The 22,825-nt window shown below is 39.9% G+C and overlaps 2 protein-coding genes across 4 annotated transcripts in view; one reads left to right on the plus strand and one right to left on the minus strand.

Annotated features, from left to right (window-relative positions):
• The window catches only part of TRMT10A (tRNA methyltransferase 10A), a 19,881-nt gene extending 13,824 nt beyond the window's left edge, over positions 1-6,057 (plus strand). For all 3 annotated transcript variants that reach the window (XM_004703438.2, XM_045284187.1, XM_045284186.1), the window contains 3 exons: positions 3,515-3,664; positions 4,406-4,511; positions 5,642-6,057. In XM_004703438.2, coding sequence (XP_004703495.1) covers positions 3,515-3,664; positions 4,406-4,511; positions 5,642-5,910 — 525 coding nt within the window. In that variant the 3' untranslated portion in view covers positions 5,911-6,057. The remainder of the gene's footprint in view (positions 1-3,514; positions 3,665-4,405; positions 4,512-5,641) is intronic.
• An 8,878-nt stretch (positions 6,058-14,935) lies between these two features.
• The window catches only part of CUNH4orf17 (chromosome unknown C4orf17 homolog), a 38,965-nt gene continuing 31,075 nt past the window's right edge, over positions 14,936-22,825 (minus strand). Inside the window, exons 6-8 of the mRNA XM_004703437.1 lie at positions 18,820-19,009; positions 16,544-16,587; positions 14,936-15,135 (exon numbers count right to left, since the gene is read on the minus strand). Of these exons, the coding sequence (XP_004703494.1) occupies positions 14,936-15,135; positions 16,544-16,587; positions 18,820-19,009 (434 nt within the window). The remainder of the gene's footprint in view (positions 15,136-16,543; positions 16,588-18,819; positions 19,010-22,825) is intronic.

Genomic DNA, 22,825 nt, shown 5'->3' on the forward strand with positions numbered 1-22,825 from the left:
ACTTAGTATACTCAGTACTAAACAAGAACAACCAAAGTAACTTAGTATACTCAGTACTAAACAAGAACAACCAAAGTAACTTAGTATACTCAGTACTAAACAAGAACAACCAAAGTAAGACGTCTCTCATCATTCAAGGAAAATGTTGACGTTCATTACTCTGTGTTTTGTTAAGTAAAATGTATTAGTGAATTTCAACTGTTCCCTTTTTTACCATGGTCATTAGAAAATTGTAACTAGATAGCATGTGGCTCACCTTTGCCTGTGCTGTTGTTCTCAGTCATTGGTAAGGGTGACTAATAAAATTGGCATTGCTACCGGTCCCTGAAAACTGGGTGCTATTCAAACTTTTTTCCTCTCAGTGCCAATTTTACAATGCCAAACTTCTCTCATACTCACGATTTTCATTTTATTGATAACCTATAGTATGAAACACTTTGAAAAGCTATTTCTAGTTTCTAATTATATTTACCAAATTTATCTTTGTTCCTATTTTCTAAAGAAATAATGTAATATTAGAATAGATGTGCTTTTAGTAATTCTGTGGCTGTTCACTTATTTATAACAAAATTATTTATACCACCAGTGTGTCCCACAGACGAGTATAAATGCTCTCTATCATGCAGGTCCTCCTTAGAGGCCCTTACTAAGTCAAGGGATCAGATGTGTAATATGGTATCTCTGAGAAATGTGGCTCTTTATGAATCAATAGGGTATATCTTTTAGAAGAACTCTGGTGCTTTAATCTTGGTTTCCCACAAAATCATTGAGTACATTTCATCTGAACATGTTACTATATCAGTATTGTTATCGGGTGACTTCAGCTTCGTTCCAACTTAGCAACCGTATGTTTCCTAGTGAAAGACTGCCTGGTCCTGCGCCATCCTTATAACTGGTATAGTTGGGTCCGTGTTGCAGCCATTGTCATTCCATCTTGTCCCGAGTGTTCCACTTTCTCACTTTCCTTCTACTTCACCAAACATGGTATCTTTTTCCAGGAACTGATCTCTTCTGATCGCATTGCCAAGGTACATAGGGCAAAGTCTTGCCATCCTTGCTTTTGAGGAGTACTGTGGCTATACTTCTTCTGAGACAGCATTGTGTGTTCTTCTGGCAGTCCATGGTACTATCTTATCTTCCACCAGCACCATCATTCAGAGGCATCGATTCTCCTGCATCAGTATGGTTTGCAAAGTCCTGACTTGCAAACCAACACAAATTATATCTATAAATCTTTTATTTTTCTGACTCACGTAACTTGAACAGGGCCTTCAATGAGCAGATGAAGAGGAAATAATTGGAGATGGTATTATTTGCTAAATGACAAGGTTAAGAAATGTCTAACAAGAAAAATGCATTTGTTTTCTTCAAAGGATTAGAGCTATGAGCAATAAAATTGCTATGGTAGGTTAATGCCAAATTTAGGAAATTAAAGGCATTTGGATTTTATCCTACAAATAGAATTAAAACATTAGAAGTGGTGTTTTTAGAAGTTAAATCTTCCATCAGTGTGTGAAGGAGATTGGAGAGGTCTGAGGCTAAAGATGTTTATACCAGAAAGATGTTTATGTTTTATTGACTATTCCTTTGTGGATCATAATAAACTATGGGTAACAGTGAGAAATACAGGAATTCTATAGCACTTCATTGTGCTCATGCAAAACCTGTGCATAGAGTAAGAGGCAATTGTTCATTCAAAGCAAGGGACTACTGTGTGGATTTAAAGTCAGGAAGGGTATTCATCGAGGTGTTTCTTTTCCTCATACTTTACAATCTATATGCTGAACAAATAATCTGAGAAGCTGGATTATATGAAGAACGCAGCATTAGGACTGAAAGAAAGCTTATTAACAAACTGATATGCAGATGACACAACTTTGCTTGGTGAAAAGGAGGACTTGAAGCACTTGATGAAGATCAAGGGTCTTCAGAATGGGCTGGAATTCAATGTAAAGAAAACCACAAACCTCACAACTGGACCAATAGACAACATTATAATAAATGGAGAAAAGATTGAAGCTGTCAAAGATTTCATCTTACTTGGACCCACGGTCAGTGCTCATGGAAGGACCAGTCGAGAAACCTAATGACGCACTACATTGGGGAAATAAGCTGTATAAGACTTCTTTAAAGTGTTGTAGAATGAAGATGTCGCTTTGAAAAAATATACCCAAACCATGGTATTTCCAACGGCTTCATGTGCATGTGAAAATTAAACAAGGAAGAAGAAAGACTGATGATGAATGAATGCATGTGACTTAGGCTGTTGGTGAAGAGTCCTGATTGTTGTGAACAGCCAGAGAGCAAACACAAATCTGTGTTGGAGGAAGTACAGTGAGAGTGCCCCTCAGAAAGCAGGAAGATGAGATGTTGGCTGTGTATTTCAGACACGTGTTAAGGAGAGACCAGTCCCTGGGAAAGGGCCTCGTGGTTGGTGGTCTGCCCCCGTCAGTATTCCATTTTGTAGGTGGGTTTTTTAATTCATTGAAATTGCCACATAGAACTCAGATGATTGGGATTTATTACGGACATCAACTGATTATAATTCTGGAGAGAAGTGCTCACTTGTTTATTCAGGGCATGTTATAAAATTCTTTTAGGACTGGTAGTAAATGCCCAAAGGTCATGCCACTTCATTATAAGCCTTACCTGAGGGTACTCAGTTCCTGCTCCCTGGTCAGCTTACCCACCCCACCAAATGAAGTTCCCAGAGGCACCCCACAAGCCAGCCTCCTGCCCACAAGTACTACTCAGCTGTACTCGTTTGTGGGCTGGGAAGTCCATTATTCTGCCTCATACTTTGCCTCCTGTTTTGCTGCTGCTTCTCTATTGCTCCTGTGGTGTCACATCTGTCTCGGGATCGAAGAGGTTCGCTATGCAGGGATTTTAGCGTCCAGAGGACACACTCCATTCCTACCTCTTGCTGTTAGTGAGATCGCTCCTTCCTGCTTCAGAGATGGTTCACTTGATACCCGGCAGGATGGCAATCACAATAAATCCTGTTAACAATCACGTACAACAGAGTGCTATCAGCATCTTCCCCACCTTCTCTTGCCTAGATGGCTCAGAAGAAAGTTGTTGGTGGGCATTACAGTGACTAGCAAAGCCACATTAAAGAATTCACTGCACTTGGTCAAATAAAGGTCAACCAAAAAAGGGAGACCATTAAGGAGGTGTATTTTCATAGCGGCGGCTTCAACAGTGGTTGTGAGGCTGGTGCAGTACAGAGAAATAATTTCGTTCTCTTGTGCATAGGGTCACTATGAGTCAGTCCCAACTCAACAGCACCTAGCAACAGCAAGACCAGAGATGGGAAGTAAAACTAAGAGGCTTTTTCAATAATTAAGAAGTTAGATAGTAAGAATTAGATAGGTAGTAGATTCTAAATAACCACTCTTTCAAATTTCATTTCCTATGTTTTTCGATATATTTGTCTTGGGAGATATTGCTTACTTTTTGCTAACTTCCACAAAATCCTGTTAATTAGTAATGTGTTTCCCCTTGTTTCTTAAAGGATATCCACATCAAGCCAGAGCATTATAGTGAACTCTTAAAGAAAGAAGATCTGATTTATCTTACATCAGATTCACCCAATGTACTGAAGAAATTAGATGAATCAAAGGCGTACGTGATTGGAGGATTAGTAGATCACAATCATCACAAGGTGCTTGTCAGCTTTTATTTTTGCCCTTTGCTTGTATTTACGAGTTCATAGGTCCGAGCTTCTCAGTAGTCACCATAATACCAGTGATAAAAACCTCACGACCATTGAGTCTGTTCCAATGCATAGCAACCCTGAAGGACAGAGTGGAGCTGCCCCTCTGGGTTTCTGAAGCTGTAAATCTTTCTGGGAACAGAAAGCCTCATCTTTCTCCTCCAGAGCAACTGCTGGGTTCAAACTGCTGACTCTGCTGTTAGCAACCCAACACATAACAGTGATAGCTGATTTTCATTGAAGGTACTTTATTGTCAGTTGTATTTTTAATCAAAGTACTTCACATGGTATCGGCTTGCTTAATGCTCACTAAAACCCAGTGAGGTTGGTCCTGTTATCACCATTTTACAAATGAAAAGTTTGAGGCACAGAGAAATGAAGCATATAGCCTATAATAGTATGTGACAAAGCAGGGATTCAAAACCTGGCAGACTGCCCAGAGCCACATGCTTCAATACTGTCTGAATTAAGAGAAGATGCTGCTGCTAATCAGGAGTTAACAATCGCTACCCCAAATGCCTGACTATACTCATTCTCCAGAGAGTGTTCCAAAAAGCAATTAAACACGCCCACACTCACAACTCTTTAGAGAAGATTTTTTTGAACTTAAGTTCTTTCCAGTGTTGTTTATACTATCATTGACCTCAATTTACAATAAGTATTGTTCAAGTCACAGTGTGTTCATTTTAGGGACTGACATATAAACAAGCATCAGATTATGGAATTGAACATGCACAGCTCCCTCTTGGAAATTTTGTGAAGATGAATAGTCGAAAAGTTTTGGCAGTTAATCATGGTAAGTGATAAAGGAATAAAATGAAAATATAATATACCTCTGCAAAAGGTCATTCCAGTTACGTTTTAGACAATGGAAATAGTTCTGTAGACAATATTGTTAAAATATACATTTAAGTGTGTGTATATATTGTTCAAATTACAGGAATAATACATGCTTATTCTAGGAGAAAAATTTTAAAATAGAAGGGTATAAGGAAAAATGATTATTTTGAGATACTTGATGTTAACTTTTTGGTGTATTTTCTTCCAGTTCTTTTATGTAGATATATTATTATTTATTAATTGGATTATAAGTCTATTGCACAGTTTTATAATTCTGTAACTTTCCATTTATCATATTTTCCATATTACTGAATGCTTGTTAATGGCATTTAGTCTGTTTCATCATCTGAATAAATAGCCATTTTTCTGCTATATTACTAATAGACATAGTGCACCTAAGTCTATGCAGTTAGCTTTTTTTTAAATTTGAGAGCTATGTTAGTCAGTACACAACTATTTATTGAGCTGCCATATGATGAATACTTTCTCTGTGGCAGGCCCTAAGGAGTTATAGAAATGAGACTATTATTGATCCAGGGAATGAACTTCTTACAAAACTTGATATATAGTGGAAATTACTTTTCCACAAAGTAATTCAAAGTAAACCTTGAACAGAGTATTAAGGTGAAAATACCTATGAGACAGTTTTAATATTCTTTACCACCCATGTTTTTTAAAAAAAACCCACCAAAACTAGCAAGAAGCTTCGCAGAGTTAGTGATTCTTTAATGGTGTGTGTGTGTGTGGGGGGGGGGGTTAGATTAAGTCTGTACTTTTCCTGGTTTTCTGACATCACCTGTGTGAAAGGGACGAAGAGTAATTGGAAAGAAGCTGAAAAGGTCCTCCCTTTTGATTATAATTCACTAGGGATGAAGTGGTAAACCCCAAATGCTTAGGAACTAAATTGAGGGGAAACTAGAGAGGAGGGGCCAACGTTCAGAACATAGGAGAAAGAAAAGATAAAACTAAGTAGTTTTTTAGACCAATTAGCACTCCTAGCAACAAAAGTGTTAGGTTTTTCAAAGATCGTATTCAGCATTGTGGTGACCTCGGCTACACAATGTATGGAGTGTGTCTTTATTACAGTGTTTGAGATCATTCTGGAATACCTGGAGACAAGAGATTGGCAAGAGGCGTTTTTCACCATCTTACCGCAACGAAAAGGAGCGGTTCCCACAGACAAAGCCTGTGAAGGGTCTTCGTGTGGCAAGAACTCTGGCCGTGTTGAAGGTGGACGGGACAGTGACTCCAGTGAGGAGGACTCCCGCCGGCACGGACTAGAGCCCGCCCAGGAAGAAGGCAAGCCGGAGAAAGAAGCCAGCACAGACCCCACAAGCCGCTCTGCCCCACGCTAGTGTTGCCTGGACTTCTTTGAGCTCACGGGGGAGAAAGGAGAAATGAGGTTTTTCACTATATTCACAATTGGAAGAAAATGATGTATTTTCTTATTTCTGTTGTGAAGTTTTTTTGTTCGTTTTTAATTAAAAAACTAAAAGATTGTTTGAAAAGCCCTTTTAACGCGGACAAAGTATTACTTTTGCTTTTGCATGGGATGACTTAAATGTGTCTTGTTTTTGTTTAAATTACTTTCTAAGCCTAAGTAAATAGTTTGTAGGAATTTTTCAATTATTAGTATATGTTATTTTCCTTCATTTATTGGATTACATTTTTTAGAATGGGCCTTTGGTCCTTTGAGCTTTACTATTTTATGTTCATGTCAGTCTTTCTGATCTAGTGCATATTAATCTGTAGGAGTAGATATTCATAAATCTTCTGTGATTATCAGAATGTTATGTTTTGGGGTCACCCACTATTAGTGTTTAGGTTTCATATTCAGTTTTGTTAATTCTGAGGAATAAAGTGATTTCAGGAAGTATCAGTTTGATAGATACAACAATTCATATCCTTTGGATCATGAAACCTATATCTACTCGGCCTTTTCAATAAATTTTCATAGTTCCAAAGCAGTCATTGAAAAGACAGAATCTCTATCACAGATTTTCGTAAAACCTCCCCAAACCAAACTCATGCTGACTCATAACAGCCCTATAGGACAGGATCACACTGTCCTTGTGGGTTTCTAAGACCATACCTTGACAGGAGTAGAAAACCTTGTGTTTCTCCCGAGGAGCACCTGCTGGTAGCCCACTTGCTACAACGGTGGTCAATTATTTCAGTTGTACCATTGAATTAGAGCATTCTAAATGAAGTTTTTAAAGGCAGTAACTTTTGAAGAATGGTTTTTTTCTTTAACTGAATTTTAAAAGAAAACTTAGAAAAGAAGAATTTTAAAGAAAACTTATCCTTTCCTTAAAAAACTTTCTGTTGACTTAAAGTAAAAAAAATTAACTTTTTATGTATATCTTCCTGTCATAATAATGTTCAAACTAATGTAAATATATGCCTATGTAAAACACAGGTATATATGAAAATATGGGTATAGTAGTATATACCTTAGCCTATAAGTTCTCACTTATTAATGATAATAGGATTAAGCTGCGATATATTGTTATTTTCATGAATGGTTGTATTGAACTGTACTAAGGAAAATTTTAATTTAGTGCAGAAATCCAGAGCTAAATATTTTTCTGGGAAAGTTGACAAAGGAGGATGAGACTAAAGGGCATTGTTTTCATTATGTTGTTGTTAGTTGCTGGCAGGTCAGTTCCAACTCATGGCAGCCCCATGTGCGCCAAACAGAACTCCATGGGATGTTCATGCCTGTGACCTTCCAGAAGCACGTGGCCAGGCCTGCCTCTCAAGGTGCCTCTGGGTGCATTTGAACCACCAGCATTTCGATTAGTAGTTAAGAGATGGGATGGGGGCCACCTCTGAACTGAGTGCCATGAGGCAGAAGTCAGACATGCCTCCACTCTCCACCCTTCTTTACCCTGTTCTGACCCCTGTTCTGACCCCTTTCATCTGCCCGTCTGCTAGATTAGTGCTTTGTTGGAAGAGTCCCACAGAACTCAAGACAATATTAAGGCTGTAGACTTACTGGAGAACTTAACAGGTTACAAAATGTTAAAGATACAGTGTTTTTGTCCTCAACCCCTCAGCCGTGCTGGCAGGCATGTCCCTGGCCTTTGGCATCTCAGGTTCATGGTCCCTTGTTCTTGTTCCGAGGGCTAAGAAACCCACCAATGCCTCATGGACTTGGTGCTGCACCTCTGCTTGGACTCATGATCTCAGTGCTGCAGACTCTGATGCCTCTTCTGCTTCCACCACTTCTCACATCTATTGCACTAATAGCTCATCCCTCTTGATGTTCATGGGATTCCTGTACCTATTTCTGGTATGGTTCACTCTTAAACTCAGTAGAATGATAAAACTAATAACTGAGTTAGATAGAGTCCTCTATACTGGATTTACATGCTCCCATCTGTACTGACTTAATGTTCTATAATGTATCTCCATGTTCTAATATGCATTGCAATGGCCACACAGAACTCACAAAAGTCATAATTACGAAATTTAACAAGTTGTAATGCCAGTGAAACATACTCAGGGTTGAGTTATTTATCAGGACATATTACAAATTCTGCCGTCTAACATTCCCAAAGGACATACCACTCAACTAGGAACCTCTGTTGGTCAGCAAACCCAGCTCCCTGAATTAAGTGCCCTGAGGCATCCTGCTCTAGTAAACCTCTGCCCAAAATACTCAGCTCCACCTCGTGGGTCAGCAAGTTTAACTTCCTCGGTTAAGGGCCCAGAGGCGCTCCACTCCACAAACTATCCCACACAAAAGCATTCATCTTTACTCTCTCTGCTTTGGGAGGTTCATCACTTCCTACCATAGTTTGGCTCCTGGTTCTGCTACTGCTGCTTGATGGATCAGGAGGTTCACTGCTCAGCAATCTCTGGTTCAGAGAAAGAAGCCCTCCACTCCTTGCTCTTGCTGGTGGTAAGATCCTTCCTCCTGCTTCTCAGAAGGCTCATTTTATACACAGGGAAATCCTGTTTGCAATTACTCACAGGTGAATCCTATCAGTATCTTCCCCGGCCTTTTTACCAGACCCAAGCAGAGAAAGATGGTTTGGTGAGAGTAAGAGCCTTTGGCTAGAAGAGCCACGTTAAACAGTTACTATCCCTGCACCACCCATTCACTGCATGGGAGTTACAAAGATTACAGGTAGAAGATTAAACGATTTAGCTTACAGGTAAATTAAACGATTTAGCTTCACCACAGTAGTCTAATGCTTAGCTACATGCCCCATTGTGTAGAACAGTTATATTTAAGGAATTATTCTCTGTCACAGCTCGATTAAGATTTCATGAGCCTTCATTGAGTTTGGGCAAAATAAGTTGTTTTTACTCTCTGAATTTTCATATCTCTACTAGAAAGCTCATTGGATTTAGTAATGTTCAATGCCCCTTTTTATGTCACCTTAATTTTAGCAGCCTGTTATTAATTCCCATCTCATAATAATTCTGTGACCAAGGAATGTAAATAAAGAAAAGCTTCAGTTCTAGAAGAACAAAGTTTATGTTGTAAGTTGTGTATTTCACATTCTGAGTAAATATGATTTACTAACATGGAATACTATGCCTTTTACTTTGAAATAGGGTAAACTCATTACAGGCCCAGACAGGCCACTGGGTACAAATAGCTGTCCTAGGGATGACTCAGACGATTTATACTTGCCCTTGAGTGTGAGGTAAATTTTCCATCACTTTGACACAACTGAACCAGCCCCTACTCAAAAATTCTTTATCACAGTACCCTTCACTTGTTGCGGGTATAGCTAAATAGTTGCAAAGACAAGCCCTTTCTTCCACTAAAACAAAACAACAACCAAAAAACCCACTGCCATTCCAGGCCCCCTCTTCCAGTAAAACCCAACTTACTAAGTTTTCTGAAAACTTCAAGTCACACATGTTGACACTGTTTATGACCATGGAAACAGTGGTACTAATAGCTGGTCACAGTGCATGTAAGATTCTGTTTGGCCATGGTATTGCGGTGGGTGTAATTGATGCACTCCCTCAGCTTTGCTCAGCTCCCACTTGTCTGCCAGGCCGTAGGCCTCTCAGTGTTGGACAGGCAGTTTCTTCTGTGGTTGCTTTTGCTTGCATATGAGGCAAGTGAAAATGCCACGGTGCACGTTAGCCTTCCAAGTCTCATATTCACTGGCATGGCTTACGGTCCTGCTCTGGTGGGAAGTGCACTAACTTGTATACTGAGCTCCGTGATCTTACTAGACCCACTGAAGCTTTTACTCTTCCCAATACTCCTAGACTTGAATGAAACACTGTGTCACAAGGAGTGGCATCTGATAGCTCAAATGACCACCAGGGTGGGGAGTTAACAGCACGTGGGAGAACTGACCAATAACACGCAAAAGGAAGGAAACCCACACATAACAAGACCCTCCTCAGATGGCACAGTATTTCTATGCAGCCTGTTCTGGAAATGTGTCCTGTGACTGAGCAAAGAGTTGAATCTGCTTGGAAAGCAGTGGCTAACTTAACACCACTTTGTAGTTATTTCTCCACTTTCTTTGCTTCCATCCACTCTCCCTTACTTATGCTTTTATGGAATTTCAACTACCAATAAAAGATTAGCAAATCATCTGAGGAATAAGGTAAAAGTCTCTCCCCAGACAAAGAGCAGGCTTGTTTACACTTCCTGTAGAAGTGGTGAATCCACAGGTGCGGTACCTGCCCTGCCGAGCAATTCCTTGCATGTACCAACATCTATCATGGGGGTAGCGTAGCTACCGTGGGATGTGATGGGCAGAGAGAGACAACACAAACCTACCCGAGCTCTTGGTTGTGTTTTGTCTGTGACTAATAAAACCGTTTGTCTCTGACTTGAGTATCATAACTTCTAACTGCAAAGGCTGTGAACTGGGAGGACTCTCTGATAGAATTGCATGTCTTGCAAAAAAAGAACTTGATAGGATTAGGGTAATTGTCGATTTAAGGCACATCCTGGACTCTGACAACTTTAAAGGATTCAACAGTTTCACTACCATGGAGTTAATTCTGACTTATGGCAACCCTATAGGGCAGGATGGAACTGTTCCCGTCCATTCTTAATACTGTGTTTATGGGAGTAGAAAGCCTCATCTTTCCTCTGTGGAGTGACTGGTGGTTTTGAACTATTGACCTTGCAGTTAGCAGCCCAGCAGGTAACTCATTCTGCCACCAGGACTGTTCTAACAATTCAAAAAACTCAACTGCTATCCAGTCGTGCCAACCCATAGCGACTCAACTCATAGGACAGATAGCTTTCCTTGTGAGTTTCTGAGACTATAACTCTTTACTGGAGTAGAAAGCTCTGTCTTTCTTCAGAGGAGCTGCTGATGGTTTTGAACTACGGACCTTGCAATTAGCAGCCCAACACGAACTAAAAAACTTGCACTAGGAGGAAATACTCTATATAGCAAAGGAAGTTCAAGACTTGTGTAAATAAGTACCATCAGGAGCCAGGGGAATATATGTAAAAATGGATCTTTACTGTATTGAAACAATAATAAAAGGCTTTTTAGGGCAAAATTAATTCATATGACAGAAATCACATTGACTTTAATATACATATAATAACAAACAATCTCCCCAAAAGACATAAAGGGTTCTAGAATGGCAAAAGCCAGACAGCTTATTTAACTGTCACAAGAAACCCACCTTGCTTGCTGAAAGAGAGGAGCACTTGAAGCACTTGCTGATGAAGATCAAAAACTGCCGCTTTCAGTATGGATTCCGACTCAATGTAAAAAAGACCCCAATCCTCACAACTGGAACAATAGGTAGCATCGAGATGTATGGTTGGAGAAAAGGTTGAAGTTCTCAAGGATGTTGTCTTGCTTCGATCTACAATCAATGCTCATGGAAGCAGCAATCAGCAGCAGTCAAGCGATCAAAAAACGAGTTGCATTGGGTAAATGTGCTGCACAAGACCTCTTTTAGGGTGTTGAAAAGCAAGGATGTTACTTTGAGGACTAACGTGGGCCTGCCACAGTCCATTGCATCATGTGCATGTGAAAGTTGGATACTGAATAAAGACCAAAGAAGAATCGATCTGCTTTTGAATTGTGCTGCTGGAGAAGAATTGAGGCTTATTTCAGAGTGGCATGCTTTGGGGGTATTTATTAGCATCTGTAAAAGAGCGCTGTTACCCTAGCAGGACAGGACAGGCCACCAGATTAATTTCCAGAGAGAGGCCTATGGACATGGGAGAGAAGAACCTGTCCTAACTGAACAACTCTGTCCTTAGTATTTCTCCACTTTTTTGTAACTTGTTAACCTACCTAATAAAATCCACAATCAAGAATAGAGAAGAGGAAAGTACCATAGACTGCTAAAAGGACTTGGAAGAAGAATGGCCAGAGTACTCCTTAGACTTAGAGACAAGGAGGGCAAGATTCATCTTACATGCTTTGGACATATTGTCAGCAGAGACCAGTCCCCCGAGAAGGACATCGTGCTCGGTAAAGTGGAAGGGCAATAAAAGAAAGGAAGACGCTCAACAAGATGGATTGACATATTGGTTACAACGATGGGCTCAGGAATAGGAACAATTGTGAGGCTGGCGCAGAACCGGATGGCATTTTGTTCTGTTGTGCACAGGGTTGGTATGAGTCAGAACCAACTCGATGGCACCTAACATTGCCAACAAACAAACGCACTGCCATTGAGTCGATGCTGACTTGTAGCAACTCTACAGAACAGGGTAGAACTAACCTTGTGAGTTCCCAAGACTGTTTTTTGTGAGTAGAAAGCCCTGTCTTTCTCCCGCAGGGTGGCTAGTGGTTCCTAAGTGCTGGGCTTCAGGACTGCGGCACAACATGTAATCACTACACCACCAGGCCACCTCATCCCAAGAAAGATGGGCGGAATTAGCCTACAGAACACCAGAAATGGAAGGAAATCAGGAGGCCTTGTCCCCCAGGAACTTCTGCTGATGACAGTCCTAGGAAGGAGTGAGATCCACAAGTGTTGCTTGATTTATATAATTGGGGAGAGAGAGACAGAGTTGATGTGCAGAAAGCTGAAGTCAGCTGCCACAATGAAAATTGTACTTATAATCTGTTTCCTGATTGAAGTCGGTTCATAGACCCAGAACTAACAATTAAGGGAAAGCCAGTTCTTATTCCAGAAGATCATTTAAAACTGCAGATATGTCTAGTTAAAATGTCTCCTTTGCCTGGAAAAATCTGCAGCTGCAACTTGTTTCAGCTAAACTAGTTCTCATCCTTGAAATGTGACTAGATGTGATAGTTACAATTTCAAGGCCAAAGCTTGGCTTGAAGCAGATGTCTTGTGGAAGGCAGAAGAAGAATGATCTCTCAAAGTGTCCATTTCTCAATTTCATGTTCCATGGCAAAAGATAATAAATTGTTGCTACTCAGCTAACCTCACATTTTGTCCTGGATTATACAAAAAGATCTACTATAATCACAGGATTCTTCAAAGTGGGACAAAAAGACAGAAGAATGAAGTGCCAATCTGATAGATACAATGTGAGAAAGACTACACTGGCCCCTCATGGAACTGAAGATGGAATGGGGCCTTAAGTCAATGTAGGTGGCCTCTAGAACTTGGAAAAGCCTGGAAATGAATTCTCCCCTAAAAACTCCAGAAGGCATGCAGCCTTGCTAATACCTTGATTTTAGCCTAGCATCACCTATTTCAAAGTGCTAGCCTCCACGCCTGCAGTGATAGATTTTTTTAAACCATTAAGTTTGTGGTAATTTGTTAGCGCAGCAATAGGAATCTAATACTCTGTTCACCTCTCCTCTTTGGCAAAGAGGATACAGTGAGTTGACAATAAAACCCTAAGTGATGGCTGAGCCACAAGATAGAAAGACCTTAGGTCTCTGGATCACCAAATACAAAAAAGTCATTTGCTGGCTAGTAGTACACAGTGGACTCTGATGTGAGAAAGAAATAACCTCTGTGATTGATAGTTCAAACCCACCAGGTACTCCATAGGAGAATGATGAGGCCAGTCTGCTTCTGTAAAGATGTATAGCCTCGGAAACCCGACAAAGCATTACTACACTGTCCCATGGGTTACTGTGAGTTGGAATCACCTCTCTAACAGTGGGTTTAATTTGGGTTTGGTTTGGATGGTATTTGTTACAACGGTTTATCCCCTCCCTCTGATTACAAATCTCTGTGCCTTCATAGACTTATTTTTTTTAATGTGAACAACGGCAACATAGTTTTCTCCAATTGGTCTAAAAATTAACTAGACTGAATCTACAGTACAGGCACGTATCATTTAGCATCCATGCAAACAACATCCAATCACATATATGTGTGGTCCCATAAGTTTTTGTCATTGTTATTTTAAGGGAAACCAGTTCTCCTTTTGTTTATTATTTCCCACGAGTGATTTTAAAATCCCGTAAACCCAGACTCCTGCAGCACTGGACCACAGATGGGACCTGGGTGGTGAGGCAGAAGACATGGTTCTAGGTGCAGGTTCTTGATCTTTGTCTGGGGTCAGGAGCTGCAGGTTACAGGCTGCTCTCGCTCAAGTTGGCTGGGCATGCTCCACTTGGCCCACACTTGCTGCCTCTTCTCTGCTCCTGCCCCCAGTTAGCACCCATTCTTTTGGCCTCTGTCAGCAGCGGCAGCGATGTGGACAACCAGGAGGAGGTTCCTGGAAAGTTTTAATATTGTTCACACAACATTTGAATCATTTAACATCCCGTTTCAAAGAATGTACTGTGAATTTGAAGTAACGCATGTCTGTATTTAACCTGGTCACTTGGTACAGCCAATACAATACCAATACATGTAGTGGCATTAAGAGTACACATGCAAACATACATGTTCTTGTGCACAAATTATGCCATTTCTTTAAAAACATCAACATATCCTAAACACTAAACAACAAAATTATCACTAAAACCCATGAGTGTTTCGTTTTTCTTGTCAAGCCACAAAGTTCAATACTCATTAAAAGTGTGTGTTAGTCTTTTAAATTTCATGAGTTAGAGCTATATATTTTTTCTTTTAGTGGGGGTAGGGTGAGCATGTCAGACTCCAGTCCAACATTGAAACACTAGATTGGGAAAGTCAGCCTCAGATGGCTTTCTCCTCTGACAGTTTCGCTGCCGCATTCTGGATATGGACTGCTATCCTGCCCCTCTGTGCATGGACCAATACTAATAGCACAGGCTGGGAATCTACAAGGTACAGATTTCTCTTGTACTTTGTAATAAAATGGACTCCAAATAGAAATAATTGTCTCACTTTTATTTATTTTGCAGCATCTTATACAAGTCTTGAGATTTGCATATGCCACAGAAAAACCTTATTGCTTCTTTGATTAAAAAATGTTTGATTTTAAAAAATAATTTGATGTTGTAAATGAAGTGAAGCCAAAGTTTATGAAAGAATTAGCCAAGTCTAACATTTCTATCACTGATATGTTGAAGGATAATTCATTCTTTTAAAAGAGAGCTTGTTTCCTTGTTCCGCACTCCGTGCCGACATGGATTTTGCTGTTATGCTGTCCTGAGTTTTAGGCCTGAGAGGAGACTTTGGCTTGCTGAAGTATTCTGTAATGGGTATTTTCATCTGCTTCCTTTTTATAAACAAGGGAGGCTTGTACTCAGCTTCTGAAATAAAACAATTCAGTAAGATGATCATGTGACATAAATTCAACTTTTGCTATCTTGGGTATAGGTGAATAAAGTGCACCCAAAATTCATAAAGCAGTATATTCAGATTTTATTTTTATCACTTGGTCATCTCTAATGAATTATTTATTCTGCAACAAGCAGGATAATGTGTTCTTTCACTGTAAGAAACCAGCATGATTTGGGTAGGAATGTTTAGGGTTGGTCATCAATTAGGGTAGGTAGGCAAGGATGGGACCATGCGAGTTAGCTTTTGGTCATAGCAACCTATACTTGAACAGAATATTTGGGAATAAAGAGTGTATTAATATTGATCTATACCAGTTAAACTTAAAGCCATAATGTAAACAGACATTATTAAACAAAATAAATGGATTTTTAACAATAAGAAAAAAAAAGAAAGAAACTTTCATCGTCTTACAGTACAGGGAGGAGTTTGGTAGCAGAGGCCAGACAGCATGAGCTATCGTTGCGTGTCAGGGTAAGTAAAGACCTTCCAGTGTCTACACTGCACTTATGATTGCTTCCTAGAAGAGAGGGTCTCTTGGGTTAGGTTATTCCCAAGATGCACGAACAAAACCTGTGAAGGTCTAGAGTGACCCCAGGAACTCCGATTGATTACCATGTCATTCCTGATAGAAGGGGATTTGTAGATATAGCAAGACAGACTTTCATTTGAAGTTTGTAGACCTACTTCATAGTCATTGTTCTATTGTTATTATGTTTGGGAGATAGAGACTAGCAAACCCACTAGGATGCTTTAATTGGGTTGAACAAGGTAGAACTTCCACAATTCCTCTTTCTCCCCAGTCTGATTATGTGCTAGGGCAAATGTAATCTGGAGCTAGGCTTCTGGTGGAGATGCAAAACTATCACTCTCTAGTATAGTAGTATACTCCAGGTAACTCATAGGACATCCACGGATAGCTGATTACATTACACTGTTTTTATTTGTTGACTTTGCTTTTAGTGAATATCATTTGGCTTCATGATAATTAATATGTTAGGAACCAAAACTCTGAGATCTAATTATTTTATTGGATCAATCTAGAGCCTCCCCTGTGGCTAGCTGCGCATAACAAACTTGTAATTCCTGTTGTATATCCTTCAAAGTATGTTCTTTCCCTCTAAGAAACAAATAGGTCCTGCTATCCTGCACCACAGAGAGCTGTCTCTGATGAAGCACTTTGCCTTTCAATAAAAATCAAATGTATGTCAAATTTTGCTCTCTGAAAATTTCAGGAATGCTGCCCCTTAGGAGTATAGTTAGAAGACGCTATTTTATTTTACTGTTTTCCCCTTAAAACTACAAATCTTTATAAATCTATGTCTCTACATACTTATTTCCTTATACTAACTCAGTTAAATATCACAAACTATACTTAACCTTTGGGTACTTCCTTATTTTCTTCAGGTCCTTGGCTTGACACTCTAAACCAATTAGAGACAGAGAAAGTTAATTTCACGGCTATATGCAAGTGTTGTCTGTTGACTTCACTGTCAATAAAAGTGATGCATTCATACACTCTCTCCTCCCTTATTGGCTATCAAATCCAACATTTCAACAATATTTTGAAAGTCTACAATCTGACTATGTTTCGCATTAATGACATCTGTCTGGCAATAAGGAGTTCCATGGTTCAAGGAACTGGCTCTGATTGTTAAGATTATGTGGGCCAGGATTCTCAGTGATTGACAGTTATGTAATGATGTAATCTGGCATTTATGTAACTATGTAATCTAGCAGTTAGGTAATGACATAATCATCTTCCATTTTTGTTTAACACCAACTTGTTTTAGAATTACATGTCTTTGGAATCAACCATGGGATAAATGAAGAGGAGGTATATAGCTTATATATACTATCCCAATTCTTTGTTTTTCAATGAAGACAGTTTTATATTTGCTTCCCAGTGAAAAATTTCTTCTGACATTGGGTAAGTATCTAAATAGTATATTAGATTAGTGTCTTGAAGATAGAAAGACTTGCCCATTCCCCCAATTTTTTATCGTAAGGAAGCTTTAAAGCAGAGACAAATTACAACTCAAAATTCTCTTATATTTTATTGCTTTCTAAAGTGACATGTTTCTTTTCACCAACTTTAAGCTTTACCGAATTTTAGCTTTTAAAGAACTATATTTCTCTCCTTGTTTAAATAACATCATACACTTTCTTTCACCATGGTATTTTACATAGGCATGTATTCTATGTTGTTGAAATCATAGGGTTTAACATTTCTGCTGAAATAATTCCCAACCCTCAATAATTATTTTTCCTTAGGCCAGCACCCAGGAGAATATCAGAGATAATTAAGTGAAGCAATTACTTTTATTCTTGAATTAGTATACACCGCTAACAGAACAGTTTGGTTTCTTTTTCTGCATCTGTTTTTGATTATACTTAGTAAGTAAGTGTTCTTATATTTCTGCATTGCTACTTTCTTGGCATTCAGTAGAGAGGCATTTGGCTGAGAAAGAAAGGCTGTTAGGTAAGGAAGACACACCAGTACCAGTTGCTGTCAAGTCCGTTTGGACTTGTGATGACCCTATATGAGTAGAACTAACCTCTCTAGGGTTCTAATGGCTGATTTTTCAGAGGTAGACAATCAGGTATTACTTCTAAGGCATCTGTGGGTAGACTTAGGCCTCCTACCTCTTGGTTAGTAACCTGCCTCAGTAACCATTTGTACCTCCCAGGGACTGCCCAAACTGTGTACAGTAGAATTATGAACAGTTCTCAAATTGCATTTATGATGATGAAAGAAAAAAAATTACCCTGTAGTCATTGACAGAATCAAAGGGTGACATAAAATATGGTGGAAAAATCAGATGATGCCCAGCTATCAGAAAGAATAGCATCTGGGGTTTTAAAAGCTTGCCTTCAAACAAGGAGCCATCTAAGTGAGGCATCAACTAAGTCCACATGAAAGAATCACACCAGCCTGTGTGATACAAGAATTGTAAATAAAACCCAAATCTGAAGGAGGGAGTCGTATCAGAGCTTAAATTGTGAACACTTGGCTTACAGAAGGCTATGGATAACAGTGGAAGCCCAAATCCGTTTTCAGGGTCTACCCATGGATTAAGCATCTGGTGAATCCCCTCTGACCATCGTCAGGGCATGTGAACAGCCTTGCTTGCTGACAGAAAGCAAGTCAATTATGGATGATGCTGTTGGGTGAAATGTAACACCTTGTCAGTTGATCTCCCTTTTTGCCCATTCTAAAGTTGTTTCAAGTTTTAATATTTTCTGATTTCTTTTTTATAGAGGTTTTTCTGCTTTTGTCATTGTTGTTGGGTTTTGTTTGTTTGTTCTTTTTGTTTTGTTTGATTTTCTATATATTATATCCAGGATAGGTGAATCTATAGAGACAGTAACTACCAATAGATTAATAAATACCTATTGACATGGCAGGGGAGGGTGGGCAGAAATGGAGAGCTAACAACAATGGGAACAAGACAGAAGAAAATGTTCTGAATTGATTGCTGTGGAGATTTCACAACCTTCCTAATATTATTGAACAATAAATGGTATGATACATGAATTCTATGCCAATAAGATTCTTTTAAAGCATGCTTCATGTGTTGAGAGGCAGTGTTCAGATACTGCAGTTTTGTAATATATCAATGTCCTCCGGGCAGCCATGTGTGACGTCTACTTACCTCATCAGTTGATCCCCCTCCCTAGATCTGGTCAGCACTTTTGTCCTGGCAGGAGGGTTTGAGGGCGGTTTAAGTAGAAGTGGCCCTGTGGTCTCTGCTGCTGGTTCTGTTGAGATGCTTCTTCGGCGGCGAGTCAACAAGTTTATCTCGCCTAGCTCGGAATGAACCAAAGCTGAGACCCACTCTTTTTCTGGTCAAAAGGGAAGAGGAGGCTTTGTAATTGCCATGTCTGCTAGAAACAGCTTTACTTCTTCTATCTAGTCATCACCCAGTGTGAAAAGCTGTGGGAATCTAGCCCGTTACCTCACCTACAGATTTGCTATTTATCTGTCAAGATCTCTGTGTGAAAAAATTCTTAAAATCTCTCTCTCTCTCTCTCTCTCTCTCGCACATACCCACACACACACACACACACACACACACACACACACACACACGGGGTACCCCTCCCCCCAAATGGAATTTATTTTTCAAAGCTATGTATTTAAATTTTTTTACAAAACAACTTTATCACCTTCAGAGTATTCTCCACTACCCTTAATACATTTGTCAAATCTGCAATTACATTCTTGGAAACATTTTTAAAACTCATCTGTTTGGATGGCTGACAGCACTTCTCTCATTTTTTCATCTTTTCTACATCGTCAAATCACTATCCTTTCGTGTCCCTCTTCATTTGCAGAAACAAAAAGAAGTCACACTGAGCAAGGTCAAGTGAGTAAGATGTGTGGGGACAAGAAATGCATGCTGGTGCCCTGAGATGGCTGGGTGAGCAGGTGCATTGTCTTGGTGGCAAAACCAGTCCCCCATCTGCCACAAATCAGGCCTTTTTGTTGCACACTATCATGCAATCTTTTCAGAACCTCTAAATAGAAAGTTTGATTAACAGTCTGACCTGATGGAACAAACTTCAAGTGTACCGTGGGTTGACATTTTCAGCTTTTCGGGAAGTTAATGGAAGTCCAGAATGAGGTGTGTCATCAATCAACATTTCGCCTTCTTTGAAATGAGAAAACCACTCATACATTTGCGTTTTCCCCCAGTGCTGTCCTTGTAAACTGTGTTTAACTTCACAACAGTCTCTGGGGCATTTTTCCCAAGCAGGAAAGAAATTTCCCAGCTTCACACTGTTCTCTTAAATCAGCCATCACAAACAACAAGGTTTGATGGAAACTGCTTTTACAAAAAAATTCACTGTGACAAGAGAGAAACTTCCCAGGTGACAGGCCAATTTAAGAGAACTGCATGTGGCTGTGAAATTTTGTTTTGAAAAATGCGATGGGAAAAACTCAAGTGTACGAGTGTGTATGTACAGGTTTCTCGTTTCAAAAATGTGAAATGTCGACTGATGACAAACCTCATTCTGGATGTTCATCAACTTCCCAAATGGAAGAAAATGTTGACAAAACTCATACACTTCTGCTTGAAGACCAATGACAGACCATTGAAGAGATGGGGACATAATCTGGGCTATCTTGGAGGTCTATTCAGTAATTTTTAACCAGAAGACTTGGGAATGAGAAGGGTTGCTGAAAAATTTGTGCCTCAGATTCTGACTGACCAGGAAAAAGAGTGTCAAGTGGAAACATGCCCTGCTTTGAAAGAACAGCTCCAAAGCGACCCAGACTTTTTCCCCAAGGTCATTACTGGTGATGAGACATGGTGCTATTCTTACAACCCCAAAAGCAAACATCAATCAAGCCAGTGAAAGACACCATCATCGCCTCACCCCCAAGAAAGCTCAACAAGTGAAATCAAAGATCAAGACAATGCTCATTTGTTTTTTTTGTGAGGGGGATAGTGCATTTGGAGTTCATTCCACCAGGTCAGGCTGTTAATCAAGCTTTCTGTTTAGAGGTTTGAAAAGATTGCAGACAGTGTGCTACAAAAAAGTCTTGATTTGCAGCAGATGGGACTGGTTTTGCCACCACAACAATACACCTGCTCATGCAGCCATTTCAGTGCACCAGTTTTTGGCAAAAAAGAGCGTGCCTCTTCAAACCCCCACAGCTTATTCGCCTGACCTCTCTCCATGCAACTTCTTTTTGTTTCAGAGAATGAAGAGGGACGTGAAGGACAGTGATTTGACAACTTAGAATAGAAGAGGTGAAGAAAAAAACACCAGAGAGGTTCTCTCAGCCATCCAACAGATGAGTTTGAAAACTGTTTCCAAGAATGGAATTGCACATTTGACAAATGTATTAAGTGTAGTGGAGAGTACTTTGAAGGCGATAAGGTTGTTTTCTTAAAAAATTTAAATACATAGCTTTGAAAAACATTCCGTTTTGGGGGGGCACCCCCTCATATATGACAAAGCTGTGTGTGTGTATGTTGTGTGTGTGTATATGCATACACATATATATGACGAATCCATGTGTGTGTGTATGTATGTGAGATGAAGTCGCTCTCTCTATGTATATATATACACACACACACATATACATAGACTTCATCTTACCTACTTTGGACATATTGTCCCTGGAGAAGGACATTATGCTTGGTAAAGTGAAGCAGCAATGAAAAAGAGGAAGTCCCTCCACGAGATGGATTGACTGTGCCACAACAATGGCTCAGGTGTTGGAACAATCGTGAGGATGGCACAGAACCAAGCAGTATTTTGTTCTGTTGTGCATAGGGTCGCTATGGGTTTGAACTGACTTGCTGGCACCTAACAACAACTATATCTATACACATACATATTTATACATACGTGTATGTGTATTTGTGTGTGTCTCCATCAAACGGGTTCTGTTTTTCTAAAGAACCCTGTTTATGACAGCACCTCCGTGTGAGTCAATGCTTCTGCAGAACAGCTGGTTCACATCAGCTACGTTCTGTTGAACTGTGACACCTCGCGTCCCCAGAGTAGCTAGCTCACTGAGGCCTCTGCTTCTGGATGACACCGAATCGTTTCTAAATATTGAATACGGAAACCAGCTGTATGGGCTGCTGCTTGATGAAGAAATGCAATATCAAAGAAAAGTATAACCTGATCTCATTGTCACCCAGGCTGATAAACAATTGAGGATGTATCTAGGAAGATATCCACTAAAGATAGTCACAGAAATTATGCCTGTGGTCATTGTATTAGCTATAGTTTATCCTTCTCCTTTTTCTTCTTTCTTTCTGAAGTTCATCTGTTTTTTCTCTCCAACAAGTATTCATGGCTTCTTTTATTTCCAAGAGGAATTTATTTTGTTTCATTCTTTTAATGAAAAGAATAAAATGGGAAACATGAAAGATTTCTTGTCTTCAAGTATCATCCACAAAAGCCTGCCAAGCGGTCTTGAATTCCTGTGGTAAGTTAATATTTCCAAATGCTCCCCATTTTAAAACATTCTCAAAACTTACTGCCATTAAGTCATTTTCTGACACATAGTGACTGTATAAGACAGGGTAGAAATGACCTGAGGGTAGAACTGGATTTCTGAGATTAAGTCTTGACAGCTATAAATCTTCAAGAGTAGAAAGCCTCATCTTTCTCCCACTGAGTGGCTAATGGTTTCAAACTGCTAACCTTGCAGTTCGGAACCCAACACGTAACCCACTACACCATCAAGGCTCCTTTAGTCTTTCCAAAACACACTAGTATTTCTAACATGGAGCAGTGCAGTGATTCTCCAGTATTGGTCCCCAGACCAACATGATCAGCATCACATGGGAACTTGTAAGAAACACAATTCTCAGACTTGACCTCAGATGTGTTGCCTCAGTGTGATGACTCTGTGCTAGTTTGGGGACAAATGCTCTGTGTCACTGAGAATAGTCCTGTTTGGAACTGGCATGTGTTCTCATGAAACAAGCCAGAGCTGGGTGATAACTGGGCTGATGGGTTTTTCTGAGGAATTGGAAGAGCTGTTAAGAGTTTGAGGCTTGAAAGACTGTGCTCCTGTCATCCATACCTGTGGGATCCAAGGTCACAGCAGGCCCAAGGTTGTGTTCATCGTGGGGAAGGGGCCTCGGTGCATGGACTTTGCAGAAGTATGAACCAGCTTGACCTGAGACT

This window comes from Echinops telfairi, unplaced genomic scaffold (genome assembly GCF_000313985.2).
Source record: "Echinops telfairi isolate 266 unplaced genomic scaffold, ASM31398v2 ScPeMD7_7468;HRSCAF=8506_0, whole genome shotgun sequence".
NCBI classification, from domain to species: Eukaryota; Metazoa; Chordata; class Mammalia; order Afrosoricida; family Tenrecidae; genus Echinops; species Echinops telfairi.